This window comes from Hyla sarda, chromosome 6 (genome assembly GCF_029499605.1).
Source record: "Hyla sarda isolate aHylSar1 chromosome 6, aHylSar1.hap1, whole genome shotgun sequence".
Taxonomy (NCBI): domain Eukaryota; kingdom Metazoa; phylum Chordata; class Amphibia; order Anura; family Hylidae; genus Hyla; species Hyla sarda.
Window position 1 is genome coordinate 155,204,419 of NC_079194.1, and position 16,688 is coordinate 155,221,106.

The 16,688-nt window shown below is 40.8% G+C and overlaps 1 protein-coding gene across 2 annotated transcripts in view; it reads left to right on the top strand.

Moving 5' to 3' along the window:
- Nucleotides 1–14,631, top strand: part of SLC9A5 (solute carrier family 9 member A5) — a 145,395-nt gene extending 130,764 nt beyond the window's left edge. Inside the window, exons 14-16 of one of the 2 annotated variants that reach the window (XM_056525620.1) lie at nucleotides 14–83; nucleotides 10,402–10,524; nucleotides 11,015–14,629. In XM_056525620.1, the coding sequence (XP_056381595.1) occupies nucleotides 14–83; nucleotides 10,402–10,524; nucleotides 11,015–11,484 (663 nt within the window). In that variant the 3' untranslated portion in view covers nucleotides 11,485–14,629. Of the gene's footprint in view, nucleotides 1–13; nucleotides 84–10,401; nucleotides 10,525–11,014 lie in introns of both variants that reach the window. The other variant, XM_056525621.1, reaches the window with a different exon arrangement.
- Nucleotides 14,632–16,688: the final 2,057 nt, after the last annotated feature.

A 16,688-nucleotide genomic window follows, 5' to 3' on the forward strand; every position in this document is an offset into this window, starting at 1 on the left:
TGTAAACTTATAGAGAAGAGCTAGCATGGAGCTTGAATCACGAAATGGAAGACACAGCAAAATCATGAGCTGGGAAAATACTGGTAAGGCATTTTGTTCGTCCTTATATGCTTGCAGGGCATCAATAGAATTTGTGAGATTTGCAGATCAATGAAGATGTATTGAGATGTGTAAATTTTGTGCTTTCTCTGAGGTTGTCATGGTAGCTTCATCAGAATAACTAATTTTGTGCATGGACTACTGGACATCCACTCTTATGAATGTGTTCTGTAGGTTAAGCAGTTGCAATATTTAGCTCTCTGTATATGGTTTATCAGGAGAGGGTGGGAAAACAGAACTAATGTACGCTAGAAAGGGTCATAAAAAAAAAATACAAAAATTTTTAGTGAACTGTACCCCTTTAGTCATTGGTGCAATGGATTAAAGGAGTCATGTCAGTTATAAAAATAAAAATATTTACAGCTTGCTAGAGTTCTAAAATGACAATAGATCCTTTACCCTTCTGTTTTATCCTTGCTGAGGGCAGCCACAACGCTCATCTGCGTCAAAATAAAAAATTAAGTAATTGACGCCGATCACATGTTGCGGCCAACATTGGCAATGATGCAGTGCTGATGACTTCATCGGCCTGACACGTGATCCTGGTCTTGTTGCTGTTGGGGAACAGTGCTGGGTGGTAGCAGGCTGGTATAATTAGGCTAGTTACAGGGGGGACACCATACATCTATATATATAAAACTCAACGTGTGTCTGTGTGTATGTTCCAGCATCACGTCGAAACGGCTAAAGATATTAATATTGGCACACATGTTACTAATATGTCAACAACAAACATAGGATAGGTGATTTAACCCTTACTCACCCCCATTTGCCAGGGGCGGGGTTTATGTTTAAAGTCCCATACAAGTCAATGGGAAATACATGTCACAGCATAACTTCCAAACAGCTGGAGATATTTCGATAATACTTGGTCACAAGTTACTTATTTGTCCACTTAAAATATAGGATAGTTAATTTAACCCTTAACTACCCCCATTTGTGAGGGTCGGGGTTTTTGTTTAACCTCATAAGGACGCAGCCCATTTGGGCCTTAAGGACGCAGAATTTTTTTTTACGTTTTCATTTTTTCCTACTCGCCTTCAAAAAATTATAACTCTTTTATATTTTCATGCACAGACTAGTATAAGGGCTTGTTTTTTGCGCAACCAGTTGTCCGTTGTGATGCCATCACTCACTTTACCATAAAATTTATGTCACTACCAAATAAATACTATTTTTGTGGGGAAATTAAAAAGAAAACCGCAATTTTGCTAATTTTGGAAGGTTTCGTTTTCACGCCGTACAATTTATAGTAAAAATGACATGTGTTCTTTATTCCTTTGGTCAGTACGATTAAAATGATACCCATGATAACATACTTTTCTATTACTGTTGCGCTTAAAATAAATCACAAACTTTTTAACCAAATTAGTACTTTTAAGATCCCCCTATTTTGAAGACCTATAACTTTTTCATTTTTCCGTATAAGCGGTGGTATGAGGGCTCATTTTTTGCGCTGTGATCTGTACTTTTTATTGATACCATATTTACTTATATAAAAATTTTAATAAATTTTTTGGGGAATAAAATGTTATAAAAAAAGCAGCTATTTTGGACTTTTTTTTTTTACGTTCACGCCGTTAACATTTTATTTTAATAGTTCAGATATTTATGCACGCGGCGATACCAAATATGTATATAAAATAATTTTTTAACACTTTTTGGGGGTGAAATAGGTAAAATGGGGCAATTTGCGTTTTTATTGGGGGAGGGTTTTTTTTTTACTTTAATTTTTTTACTTTTTTACTTTTATTTTTACACTTTAATAGTCCCCATAGGGGACTATTTAAAGCAATCACTCGATTGCTAATACTGTTCAGTGCTATGTATAGGACATAGCACTGATCAGGGTTATCGGTCATCTTCTGCTCTGGTCTGCGGGAAGGCAGATCAGAGCAGAAGACTCCCGGAAGACAGCGGAGGCAGGTGAGAGGGATCTCCGGCTGCCGTGCTGGATGATCGGGACGCCGCGGCAGCGCCGCGGGCGATCCGATCATCCAATTAAGTGACCGCGATGCTGCAGATGCCGTGATCGGTATTGATCACGGCATCTGGCTGCGATCAACAGCCGGGATCTGCCGCGCATGATCCGGGCATCGCTCCGGACGTTAATGTACATCCTGGTGTGTTAAGTACCGCATCACCAGGACATACATTTACGTCCTTCATCGTTAAGGGGTTAAAGTCCCATGCAAATCAATGGGAAATGTATGTTCCCACATAATTTCCGTACGTCTGGAGATATTTCAATACCTAGTACACATATTACGGGTCGGGATACCAGGACGGGATAGGAGGACGGGATAGGAGGACGGGATAGGAGGTCGGGATAGGAGGACGGGATAGTAGGTCGAGATAGGAGGTCGGGTAGGAGGTCGGGATAGGAGGTCGGGATAGGAGGTCGAGATAGGAGGACGGGATAGTAGGTCGAGATAGGAGGTCAGGTTAGGAGGTCGGGTTAGGAAGTTGAGATATGAGGTCGGGATAGGAGGTCGGGATAGGAGGACAAGATGTGAGGATGGCATATGAGGTCGAGATATGATGACGGGATAGGAGGTCGGGATATGAGGAGGGGATATGGGGTTGGGATATGACAACAATATATGAGGACGGGATGTGAAGTCAAAAGCTTCCTCCTTTTGTTTATTTTCCTCCCCAACAGGGATTTGGAAGGAAAAACCGGTCAACGCCGGGTATTCAGCTAGTTTTTTCATAAGTAATAAATAATTGAAAAACAAAAATGTGGAATTTCCCCCTATTTTCCATAATTATCCAGATACAGAACCAAATATTAGCAGCCTGGCATTACCAGAGTGGCAAGGGCCATTTATTTTGGCCATTGCCAGCCTTATAATACCAGCCTAGCCACAGATAATAATTTTTGACAGTCTGGGCCTGTTTGTACCCGGCGATTCCCAGTACCCCAGTGTCAGTGGGTACTGGGGTAATAATGGGGGAGGGGTGAGGGGACTAAGAATTAGCTGTTTTACAGGCTACAGCTAAGCCCTGACTTAGTTATGTATGACATCTATCAGACAGCTTTCACTACTAAATACCAAAAATTAGACCAAATAATAAACTGCAAGGGGAGGTCACACGCATGCTCACACATATGCACAAAATGTTAAGTATGACAAAAAGCATGCACACACCAGGTTTAAAAAAATATATATAGTTTTATGGCGCACAGCCAAAAACTTTCTGCTTCTTGCTGGGAAACCTCGTAGCATTTGACAGTAAGCCAACGCTGTATGCAGCAGCCTGTGTAGTGCAGTGAAAAGGTTCCAAGGGGAATCTTTTAAAAGTATGGTGAAGTTAAATTTGGTTCTGACAGAACTGATTCTGTCTAAAACAAACTTTCTGTTTTGTTTAGCCAGAGTGGCTGAAATGCACTTTTGAAAGGTTTTCTTATCTCTAAATGTGTATTTTGGTATTTTATCATTCTTGCAGGCTGTAATTTATCTGCATGAAACGAAAACTGTCTGTTTTTTTTCCATAACAACCAACCACAACACTTATATTTCACCAGAGTTTATTAAGATCTTAAAGCTGAGCCGTGATTGGTTGATGTAGGCAAAACCAGACTGTTTTGGTTTGAGGCACATTTATAAATCTATGCCAATATGATGAGAAATATGATTTTTTTTTGGTGACCATTAACCTGATTTAGACTTTAGGAAGGGTTTGAGAGTGCGGGCCAGCATTTGGATTTTGGTAATCTATATAGATATCAAATAGCACATTTCTATATGTTCATTTTAAAGGGGTACTCCGGTGAAAAACGATTTTTTTTTTTAAATCAATTGGTGCTAGAAAGATACAGATTTGTAAATGACTTCTATTTAATAATCTTAATCCTTCTAGTACTTTTAAGATGCTGTATGCTCCACAGGAAGTTCTTTTCTTTTTGAGTTTCCTTTCTGTCTGACCACAGTGCACTCTGCTGACAACTGTCTGTCTTAGGAACTGTCAAGAACAGGATACATTTGCTATGGGGATTTGCTCCTGCTCTGGACAGTTCCTGAGACAGACAGAGGTGTCAGCAGAGAGCACTGTGGTCTGACAGAAAATACATTTAAAAAGAAAAGAACTTCCTCTGTAGTAGTACCGGAAGGAGTACTAAATTGTAGATGATAGCAGGTATCTACCCACCTATTGTCAGATACTCCCAGCAAAATCTAATTAAATGAAAAGGAGGGAGAGAGATATAAAACGTAACTTTTAATCAAGTGTATTAAAATGTATAATACATAAAGTGATGGTGAGGTCTGCAACACTGATGATAGGTAAAAAACCATTAATGAGACGCAAATATACCATTCCAACATATAGAAATAAAGAATGGCACTATAAACATAATTATATAGGTAATCACTTCAATTTTTCCCTTACCCTGCGCAACGCGTTTCGGACACAGATTAGTGTGACTTTTATCAGGGGCTACAACAGGGATATACACAGGGACAGGTATAGTACAGGTATAAATAGTACAGGAAGGCCGTATACTTCCTCCTAAGTTAGCAAGTTACAATGTGAAACCATAAATAATAAGGACTGCCAATACAGACATGGCCCTCATGTATTAATCGGCTCCAAAACACTCCATCAGATTGGGAGCAGCAGGAACCTAGAAACAAAAAGGGAGCAGGTAACATCAAGATCCTTGTAGATCCTAGAAAAGAAAAACAATATACTATGCAGGTAATCAGAGCTGGTTCAACACTACAAGAAGATTCCTGCAAAGTAAGATACCATGCTCACTGTTAAGGTGTCCCGATGTTTCCTCCGTGCACCCGTGCGATGTGGCTGGCTACTATGCGCACATGTGGGAAACAGACAGCGTCTGTCGTAATATCTGTGTTCCGGGCGGACGGCGACGCCCGGTGAATGACGCGTCCACAGCACGACACCAAGGCAAGGAGGCATGACTGCTGCTACCTGAGTATAACTGAGCAGGAGCTGAGCATGTCATTAACCCATCCGTGACCGTTCCGGACCAGTTCAGATGGCCGCAGAAGTGGCTTTCAATCACAAGAAGGACAAGGCATAATGGCTAGTCTATACCACATCAAGTTACAGAGCTGGCAAAAAAAAGTTAAAGTACAGATGCATGCTCAAGAATAAGTTTGTGATGGTGGTATCCTAGATTATAATGCACCCAGGATAACTGGTAAGAAATAATTAGACATAGGCGGGGTGGCTGCCCTAACAAGTGTGGTCCCGCACAGGAACCTAGCCTAGTAAGCCCTAGTACATCCTATATAAGGGGTGGTCCAACCGGTGAGCTGACTATAGCCTGCACTAGCTACCTAATCATCACCCCTAGGGGAGCCCCCTGTGAAAGAGCTCTAGATGAAGCTAGTAAAGCATAGTTGCTTGTTAAGTCCCCTAGGTGTTACTATATCAAGGGTATATATCCACCGCGCCTCCCGTTATAATAATAAATTATCCAGGTCACTGCCCCTCGCTGAGGGGAGTATCTTTTCAATCCCAAAGAACTTCAGATGAGATCTGTCCCCGCCATGTACCTCATGGATATGTTTAGAGATGGCTGTGTCCCGTTTATTTTTAACATCGCCAACATTCTCAAGGACCCTCCTACGCTTTTTGTGTACAGTTTTTCCTACGTATTTGAGGCCACATGAGAAGTTGGCGACTTAATTACAGCTATAGTACTGCAATTGATAAAGCCTTTGATCCTATAGACACGATTATATCTTACGTTGACTGTCTGTGTTTTAGTCATACAATCATGGTCGTAAATGTTGGCACCCCTGAAATGTTTCAAGAAAATGAAGTATTTCTCACAGAAAAGGATTGCAGTAACATGTGTCTTGCTATACACGCGTTTATTCCCTCTGTGTGTATTGGAACTAAACCAAAAAAAGGAGGAAAAAAAGTTCAATTTTAAGATCTCTCCACAGGTGTTCAATGGGATTTAGATGTGGACTCATTGCTGGCCACTTCAGAACTCTCCAGCCCTTTGTTGCCACCCATTTCTGAGTGCTTTTTGACGTATGTTTGGGGTCATTGTCCTGCTGGAAGGCCCAAAATCTTAGACACAAACACAGCTTTCTGAATCTGGGCTGTACAGTGCGACCCAAAATCTGTTGGCAATCCTCAGTTTTCATGATGCCTTGCACACATTCAAGGCACCCAGTGCCAGAGGCAGCAAAACAACCCCAAAACATCATTGAACCTCCACCATATTTCATTGTAGGTACTGTGTTCTTTTCTTTGTAAGCCTCATTCTGTTTTTACAGTAGAATGATGTGCTTTACCAAATAGCTCTACCTTGGTCTCATCTGTCCAAGACGTTTTCCCAAAAGGATTTTGGCTTACTCAAGTATATTTTGCCAAAATGTAGTCTTGCTTTTTTATGTCTGTGTCAGCAGTGGGGTCCTTCTGGCTCTCCTGCCATAGCGTTTCATTTAATTTAAATGTTGATGGATAGTTCGCGCTGACACTGATGCTCCCTGAGCCTGCAGGACAGCTTGAATATCTTTGGAACTTGTTTGGGGCTGCTTATCCACCATCTGGACTATCCTGCGTTGACACCTTTCATCAATTTTTCTCTTCCACTATTGGAGCAAAGTAATCACTGCAAAAGAGCGTACACCACTAGGGTATTGCAAAAATACAAAAGCTTTATTAGGGCACATATACAATCAACATACAAATAACTTGTACTTGGAGATATTTAAAAACAATTAAAACTGCTCAAACAGAGCATAGCACAACCCTGGAGAAGGGCCATGAACCCCCTCCCACAGGTAAGTGACCGCGTCCAATATAAGCAAACAGTAATAGAATATCCACAAAATGTACAAAATTATGCTGCCTCTTAAGCACCTAACTTGCATCACAATAATCAAATGTACAAAAATAAAGGTGTTCCTAAAAGATACTTAGGCAAGAGACACAAATGGAAATCCAATAAGCAAGGACGGGGTCACGCCAGAGCCCCACGTGTTCCTCAGGGGTGTTGTGCTAAAGTTTTCCCCACATCCAGTATATATATACATATTAGTTGAGGTGATACCTGGCAGGTGAGCCCATTCCACGCCTCCTATTGTTATACAACGTGCATCCTACAATTGCTTCTGGTCCAACTACCTTCCGGTGTATGGGGATCACGTGATACGGGATCGCATGGTCCCGGTCACGTCTCAATGTATACATGTGCCGCCGACTTGTTCTCCAGAGATCCGCTGCCATCCGCATTTATTAACTGTAAAAGCCGGTGGCACATGCGGCTACACTGTGCTGCCCGCCGGCTCCCATATACAGTTCTTATAATTCATAATCCCCACCGGGAGACGGGAGCTCTGATTGGTGGATAGCTATTCACCAATCAGAGCTCCTCTGTTCCGTTGATGGGGATTACGAATTTTGACACTGTTTACAGGAGCCGGTGGGCAGCGCAGTGTAGCCGCTTGTTCTTGCCGGCTTTTACAGTTAATAAATGCATATCGCAGCAGGTCTCTGGATAATGACCTGCTGCAATCTGCACCTCAGCCCCTGGACTATAACTCCGATCATGGGCAGAGTCTGTCCATGATGGGAAAAGTAGTCCTAACTGTCCCAAAATAGACACTTTGGTATGTGTCCTCCGAGGTGGTGTATATTTGCGCAAGAAAAGTGCTTTTGCGCATTTTTTTGCGTAAAAAAAAACCCGCAGTTAATAAATTTGATTCTACAGTAGAAAGTGCTCTATGGTTAACTTAACCGTAGACATGGCTATGAAGAATTCTATCAGATTTTGAACAAAAAAAATGCGCAAAAAAACCTCTTGCGCAAATTTTTTTGTTAAAAAAATACACCAAAAAAGCTCTGTATACAATTATATATTCCCCTCACTATCCATAAGTAAAATGCTCCAGTGCCTCTGGAAAATCTCCCTCACTGGTCTGACATGTTATCATAGGTCCCTATGATCCTACAGGTTCCTCTGTCCGTTCTCTGGGGATGAGTAATTGTTCCTTCGGAATAGACTGGGCTATCCTATATGCTGGTGTAAGGACGTGATCAGGATAGCCCCTTTCTCTAAATCTGCCTCTTAATTCCCTTGCCTGTACAGCAAAATCTGCTTCATTGAACAGTTACTCGTGAAGCGGAGATATTGCCCCTTGGGGATCCTCCTTTTTAGGGGTCCTGGATGGCAACTCTCCCACCTCTAGGAGGCTGTTCGTCGCAGTGGTCTTATGGAACACATTAGTACTAAGCACCCCTTGTCCATTTTTAGTGATGGTCATGTCAAGAAACGCTAGGAAATGGCTGTCCAATGTGTAAGTGAAGGTGAGGCCTATGTGATTGGAATTGATAGACTCCATGAATTGGCTAAACTGAGATGCCGTACCAGTCCACAGGATGAAAACATCATCTATATACATAAGGGGGCCAGATCACTAAAATGTTCTGTCTCCTCGACGAACGCCATAGTTGCTTCCCACCAACCTAAAAAGATGTTAGCATAGGTTAATGCACAGGGACTGCCCATGGCAGTCCCTTTGAGTTGGTGGTAATGTATCCGTCGAAGAGAAAGTAATTGTGATGCAAAATTAAGTCCATGAGTGTAAGAACGAATGCATTATCGTTTTGCATATAGGTGGGCCGTGTGGACAAAAAATATGCAACTGCCTTGAGGCCCTTGTCGTGTGGAATGGGGGAATACAAAGCTTCCACATCGACTCCTCTCAACAACACAGTGTCCTCAATCTAGTTTGGATAACAAATCCATGGTATCCCGAGTATATGATGGCAATGACGTGACAAAGTGCCTCAAGACCTTGTCAAGATATGCCCCCACGTTCTGTGCAATGCCCCCAATGCCAGACACTATAGAGCTCACTTTCAAAGGTACTATGCCTTTGTGTATATTGGGCAATGCATAGCACGTGGGGGAAATGGGAGCAACAGGGGACAAGAATTCCAATTCCTTATCCCTTATAAGTCTATTCAATCTGACATTTTGGAGTGTCCTAATCAATGTATCCTTATACATAGTGGTAGGGTCATGCGGTAGGATCTCGTAGGATTCCCTGTCATTAAGTATTTTGTAACACATTTCTTTATATTGGTCTCTTCCCATCACCACTATGCTTTCCCCCTTGTCCGAGGGGTTGATGACCAGTATGTTATTATTTTCAAGTTCCCTTATTGCCTCTCTTTCCTGGCGTGAAAGATTATTTCTCAAAGTAAATCTACTAGTTTGCAGTCTGCCAAGATCACATGTCACCAATTCACTGAAGATCTCAATGCAGGATATATAACCCATCGATAGCTTTGCTCTACTCTTGTGTCTCAAATCTGTAAAAGGGCCTTCATCTCTATCCCTCTCTCCAGTCTCTAAAAGGTCCGTTAGGTGCCTAATTGTGGCCAGTTCGTCCCCAAATCCTGGCATTTTTTTACGGTCAATGTTTTTGAAAAATTTGTGCCAGCTTAATTTGCGGGTAAATAAAGAGGTCAAAATTAATTGTAGGGACGAAAGACAGGCCCTTACCTAGGGTTTAAGTTTGAGTTCCTGTCAGTGGATAGTCAGAAAGATTAAGAATTTGTGGGGTGATTCCACCTGATTTTAGGGGTAGCTACGACTTTCCCTGGCCCACCGTGAGTCGGAGCAGATATGGATTCTCCCAGTCTAAAAAAGAAGAGGAGGAGGGAGTAGGCAAATTTACTTTTTCCAGGACAGTATATGGTTTATTGTCCAGAAAATCTTTGAGGTCTCTTACAAATTGCGTATGTTTTTGCTTTTTGAGGTGATAGAAAAATCTTTTGATTGTGCTCTGGAGTTGATTTTTCTTTGGTGGCAAATTTAGGGTCACCCCTGAATCTAGCCATCACCTCCTGTTGCTCTTTGAATTTTCTGCCAGAGACCTCAAAGTTGCATTTTTCTTCTTCTAGAAGAATCTGGAAAAATTTTACAGAGCAAAGTGGCTGGTTTCTCCTCCCACTTATTGAGCACCTCAGAGGTGCGCAGTTTGACTGCGGGTAAAATTGATATCTGCAGTCCCCAGTGAACTATTCTGTTCTTTCTGGAAGGATTAAGATTTTTAAATAGAAGTAATTTACTGAAAGCATTACAATTTTAAATAGAAGTAATTAAAAAATCTGTTTAACGTTCTGATACCAGTTGATTTAAAAAAAAATAATAATAATTTCACCGGAGTACCCCTTTAACTTCTTCTATAGAACCTAGTAGGTATGCATGAACTTAAATTAACATATAATATTGCTTATTCATAATGCACATGTATAGCATTTTGTTGCAAATAATATTTATAAATGTTTTCCTTCTATCAGCATCTATTATTGTCACTCCTGACTCAGAAGAGGAATGTGCAGAAATCGAGGTAGAAGAGGATGAGGGTATAACGTTTATTGCTCGAGCAACAGATGAAATTCTACACAGTGTTAAAATCTCAGGTAAGACTTCATACTTCTCATGTCTATACAGATGGCCCAATGTTTCTATAGATGTTGAGGAAAAGCAGGAATGAGAAAGGTTGGATTTTTACATGTCTATTACTTTGTTTCTCCAGGTGAGTGTTGCCAAGCATACATGGTAGACTCTTATATAGTCCCCCCCCCCCCCCCCCCCCCACACGGATGTAACATGAACAACTTGGCCAAGTACTTGTCACTTGTAAAACATATGTTTGATCTCCAAACAGGGAGCAGAGGCAGATAGCAAGATTCTATACAAACCAATATGTTAGACACAGAAGATGTTCTGACTCATGTTCTATGTGAAGGAACTCTTTAATAGGTTTCATGTTTGCCTCATATACTTGTGAGTCACATCCATTTCCATCTGTGTATCATTTGCTTTAAGTTTCTATACAATGCAGTCAAGTTGTTTGAAAACACACCAAATAAATGACCCTGTCATAAACTCAAAATCTTATATCCACAGGAATGTTGGGAGTTTGTCAAAGCCCTCGAATTGTTCCACCATCACCAACTATGGCTGAGAAAGTTCTTCCATGGAAAGGGGAACCGGATGAAAACACAGTCTGTATCTCCTCAGAGACTACAAAAATAGTCCCGGTGGATCTGCAAAAGTCTTGGAAGCAAAGCATTTCCTCTCTTGAGAGTATTGGTTCTCCACCAGCTCCTGATGCCAACTCGGATGGATCTAAGTGTTTAAGGCAGGATATCTTCAGTCCACCTGTTCTCCAGACTCTGCCGGAAACCTGTAGCTGTTTTCCTTTCACTAGTTCCCCATCACAAGGTATAAGAAGTCATTTAGGTTCTGCAGACACCCAGCAACAAGAACTCCAACCTTTAATGTCCCCAGGGGAAGTTTATGGGTTGAGTCCTGTGTCCACTAGACAAAGCAATAACAAAAGACGATTGCAGCTTCATCGAACCTCTAAAATCTAAAGCTGGCTTTGGTTAGGGGTTGGCTCCTATACTAGAATCTAGGCAAGATTACACATTTATTCTTCTGATTGTAAAAGGCTTTGATGGAACATCAACATGCCAGAGAAAGCAAGCTAAGGTGGCTTCATTAGCATATGCAATGCTTATTTACGTTACTTTGTCACCGTACAGTAGGTGTGCATAGTACATTTCATTAGGATGGGCGCAGAGATAATGTTATTAGCTATTTTTTTTACAAGGTTTGTAATTAAGTGCACAGAATAGGTAGAAATCCTTGTACGATGATGGCATTCTTATACTTGTTATTACAGCTTTGTTTCACATTTAAATTGCTTTTCACTTTAATTGGAAAGCAAAATGAATATTGTTAATGTCCTCTTAAAACATAGCTGTTCCTGGAAAAGATTAGTATGCATCAATATGGACATGGGGAGAACATGCAAACATAGAAATGTGGTACTGTTTGTATTCAGTGGCAGGACAGTGTTTCAATCAAGTTGTATTGCCTATCATTCCACCAAACTGAGCACCCAGCCGCCATGTTTAATTCATTTTACCTTTACTTGCTTTTAATTGTTTACCTGTTTTCACCTTGATGTATGTGGACAAACATACATGTCCATTCATGGAGATGTCTCTACCTTATAATCTCCCAGCCTTTCAGAAGATAAGGTTATCAAGACAAATGATAGATGTTAAAGACTTATAGAGACTTTTTTTATATACTCTGCAATTTTGTATAGTTATTATTTTTATTGCTACAATTCCAGCAATTCTATGTTTTCCACTGATCAGCCATATTGTTAAAACCACTTGTCTAATATCATGTAGGTCTCCAGCTTTGACCATTAATGCATAGACTTCATAACATACATCTGAAGGTGTCCTGTGGTCTCTGGCTTCAAAATGTTACCAAAAGATGCTCTGTTGGATTGAGATCTGGGAAACTTTGAGGCCAAGTCAACAGCTTGAACTTTGTCATATTCCTCAAAATATTCCTCAACAATTTTTGCAGTCTGGCAGAGAGCATTATTCTGCTGAAAGAGGCCACTACCATTAGAGAAGGGGTGTACGTCTTCTACAATAATATTTAGGTGGATGATACATGTCAAAGTAACATCCATGTGAATACCAGGTCCTAAGATTACTCAGCACAATTATTTCCCATAGCATCACACTTCCTCCACTGGTCTGCCTTATCCTTATATTGTATCTAGATTCTAAATCTTCTTCAGGTAAAAGATAAACATGCACCCAGCCTTTCACATAATGTAAATTAAAACCTAATTCATTTGACTTGGCCACTTTCTTCCATTGTTTCATGACCTTGATGGAATGCTCACATGGCTTTTGTAGAATCCATCAATGTTAAACAGTGGTTAGCATTGGTTGTCTGAATGTTCAGTGGCTATGAAGCCTACAAGCAGCAACCTGTGTTCTGACACCTTTCTGTCATAGCCAGCATTAACTTTTTTTAACAAATTGCGCTCTTCTGTTGGAGGAGACCAGACAGGCTACCCTTTTCTCCCGACCTGCATCATTGAGTCTTAAAGGAGTTCTCCGGAATACAAAAACCTATCCCCTATCCTAAGTGTCAGTGACCACTTTAAAAATTCTGACCCATTAGTCATCCAGCTGTCACAATTTAGCCTTTGTCAGAGTTACTGAGATCCTTACACCCAGAACATCAACTTCAAATACTGCCTAGTTAGTTGCTGACTAAAATTCCACTTCTTGCCACCCTTGACGGGGGCCACTGTCATGAGATATCCTTGTAATTTACTTCCTCTTGTGGTTTAAATGTTATGGTTGATTGGCGCATTTACTTATGTGCTGTTTTTGAAGAGCTGTTTATTTATTGTTGCTTTCTTTCTGCAGGCATCTATAATTATTGTTTATGTACAGAAAACTGTTAATGTGTTATTTTACTATATGCATCCTATAAATTCTACATTTCATTTGCTATTTAAATCATTAAGTAGACTCAAGACCCTTTGTTATTAGGCATTTTATCCAGACAATTGTAAGCATCTATGATTGACTGTGCGCTGGTGAACGTAGAAGAAAGCGCCTCTTGGGTTATAAAATATCATTGTGAAATATGTAAAGGGGTTGTCTGGAAACAATTTTTATAAGCAAATGGGCTCAGACAGTGCTTTAAAAAAAACCAAAGAAACCTGTACTTTCCTTGCCTGATTCCCCTGTTTCGGTCTCAACATGAGGAAGTCACCACTCGTGCATTTTTGTCCTGCGTCAGCTTCTGATATTCCTTGTGTAGAAACAAAAAACAGGACATACTGAGCAGCAGTACCAGGGACCATCAGAACAGCATTGGCAGGGGATCAGAGAAGATAAGTACAGTTTTCTTTAGTTTTTTTTTTGTCCTGTCTTAGTAATTTGCTTTAAAAAATTGCTTAAACAATTGTCCTTGGTGCTGTGACATAAACTAGTAAACAAAGGTTACGTCAAATATTTGTTCAACGTCACAGGATGTCTGCAAATAGATGAGTACGAGGGTGATAATCATATTAACAAACAACTGCTATTTTTAGCTGTATTAACCTGTGTTTAGTGTCTACAAGTGAGTACTGGGGTCTCGATTTTACTATAGCTTGTTTTATCAATGAGTCTTGCCCATGTTTTAAATTTTGGAGATTTGATCTTCTCTTTAGCTTTTTATGCAAGTAAATCAATGATAATCTTTAGCATTAAAAGCTGAAGCATGAACTCTGCAGCAAATATAGTACATGTGACAGACCCTTAAAGTGAGCAAGCCATACATTATTTTCACTCTGTCACGTAAGACTGTTGTTGGCTATTAAAGTGTACGGGTCATTTGCAAAAACTTGTTATATAATGTACATAACATTATATGTATATTTGTAATATACATGGTTAAGAAATATGTATATTTTGGGGTGAAAAAATGCTGTCCCTGCAGCTATTGCCTGTGTATCTCTGTGAGGAAATAAAATACAGGAAGTGAGGGTGGGATAAGCAGGGCTCTGTGCAGGCTTCTGGCTTGTCAATCATCCTGCTGAGCCAGGGTTGTGTCACAGAGCCACAGTGCGCAGAGCCATGGTGCACCCCAGGTTTTGAAAAGAGCTCTTTCTCCTCTTAGCAGTTCCTTCCTTATTCCGCTTTCTTACTCTCAGTATTCATTCTGAAAAAAACAGATCAAATCAGGCCTGAGATGCAAGACGGACTATGCTGCTCATACAAATAAAAATAAAAAAGAGGAGAGGCAGAGTAGTAGGAGAGACAGAAATGACCAGATACACCAAAGAAAGGCTACAGGAGCTTAAAGTAAGTATTAGATCTCACCACAGGGCTTGATTCACAGCTTACACTGTCAATAATTTACTGCTTTCTAATGTCCTCCATGCTGTTGCTTCTGAGGGTTTGCCATAGAGACATAGGCCGCAGAATCTTCTCTTTTTCTGTGCAATATATTGGAACCATCAATGATGTTAAGCTATGTCCACTAGCTTAGGCTAGGTACACACTACGGTTTGTAATTACGGTTCCCGTATACGGCTGGGAGGAGGGGTGGGCGGGGCTTAATCGCGGCACCCGCACTCAGCCGTATAGGGAACCGTAGTTAATGTATGTCTATGAGCCGACCGGAGTGAACCGCAGCCTCCGGTTGGCTGCTTTTTCGGCCGTATGCGGTTTCCCGACCGCAGGCAAAAACGTGGTCGACATGGCAGATTTTAAAGTTTGCCTCTTAATAAATCTGCCACATCTTTTACAGCCTGTTATAAGTTATCACTATTGGAAGCCAGTTAATACACACTTGCAGGAAAAACACCAGTCCCTTTTTGTGTTCTATGAATTCCTAGTGTCTGTGTAATGGCTTTAACATATTTCACATGTACAGTCATGGCCGTAAATGTCGGCGCCCCTGAAATTTTTCTAGAAAATGAAGTATTTCTCACAGAAAAGGATTGCAGTAACACATGTTTGCTATACACATGTTTATTCCATTTGTGTATGTATTTGAACTAAACCAAAATAGGGAGGAAAAAAAGCTAATTGGACATAATGTCACACCAAACTCCAAAATAGGCTGGACAAAATTATTGGCACCCTTTCAAAATTGTGGAAAAATAAGTTTGTTTCAAGCATGTGATGCTCCTTTATACTCACCTGGGGCAAGTAACAAGGTGTGGGCAATATAAAAATCACACCTGAAACAGATAAAAAGGAGAGACGTTCACTTAATCTTTGCATTGTTTGTCTGTGTGTGCCACACTAAGCATGGACAACATAAAGAGGAGAAGAGAACTGTCTGAGGACATGAGAACCAAAATTGTGGAAAAATATCAACAATCTCAAGGTTACAAGTCCATCTCCAGAGATCTAGATTTGCCTTTGTCCACAGTGCGCAACATTATCAAGAATTTTGCAACCCATGGCACTGTAGCTAATCTCTTTGGGCATGGACGGAAGAGAAAAATTTATGAAAGGTGTCAATGCAGGATAGTCCGGATGGTGGATAAGCAGCCCCAAACAAGTTCCAAAGATATTCAAGCTGTCCTGCAGGCTCAGGGAGTATCAGTGTCAGTGCGAACTATCCGTCGACATTTAAATGAAATTAAACGCTATCACAGGAGACCCAGGAGGACCCCACTGCTGACACAGAGACATAAAAAAGCAAAGCTAAATTTTTGTAAAAATGAACTTGAGTAAGACAAAATCCTTCTAGGATAACGTTATGTCAGACAAGACCAAGATAGAGCTTTTTGGTAAAGCACATCATTCTACTGTTTACTGAAAATGGAATGAGGCCTACAAAGAAAAGAACACAGTACCTACAGTGAAATATGGTGGAGGTTCAATGATGTTTTGGGGTCGTTTTGCTGGCACTGGGGGCCTTGAATGTGTGCAAGGCATCATGAAATCTGAGGATTAGCAACAGATTTTGGGTCGCACTGTACAGCCTAGTGTCAGAAAGCTGGGTTTGCGTCCGAGATCTTGGGTCTTCCAGCAGGACGATGACCCCAAACATACGTAAAAAAAACACCAAGAAATGGATGGCAACAAAACGCTGGAGAGTTCTGAAGTGGCCAGGAATGAGTCCAGATCTAAATCCCATTGAACACCTGTGGAGAGATCCTAAAATTGCTGTTGGGAAAAGGCGCCCTTCCAATAAGAAAGACCTGGAGCAGTTTGCAAAGGAAGAGTGGTCCAACATTCCGGCT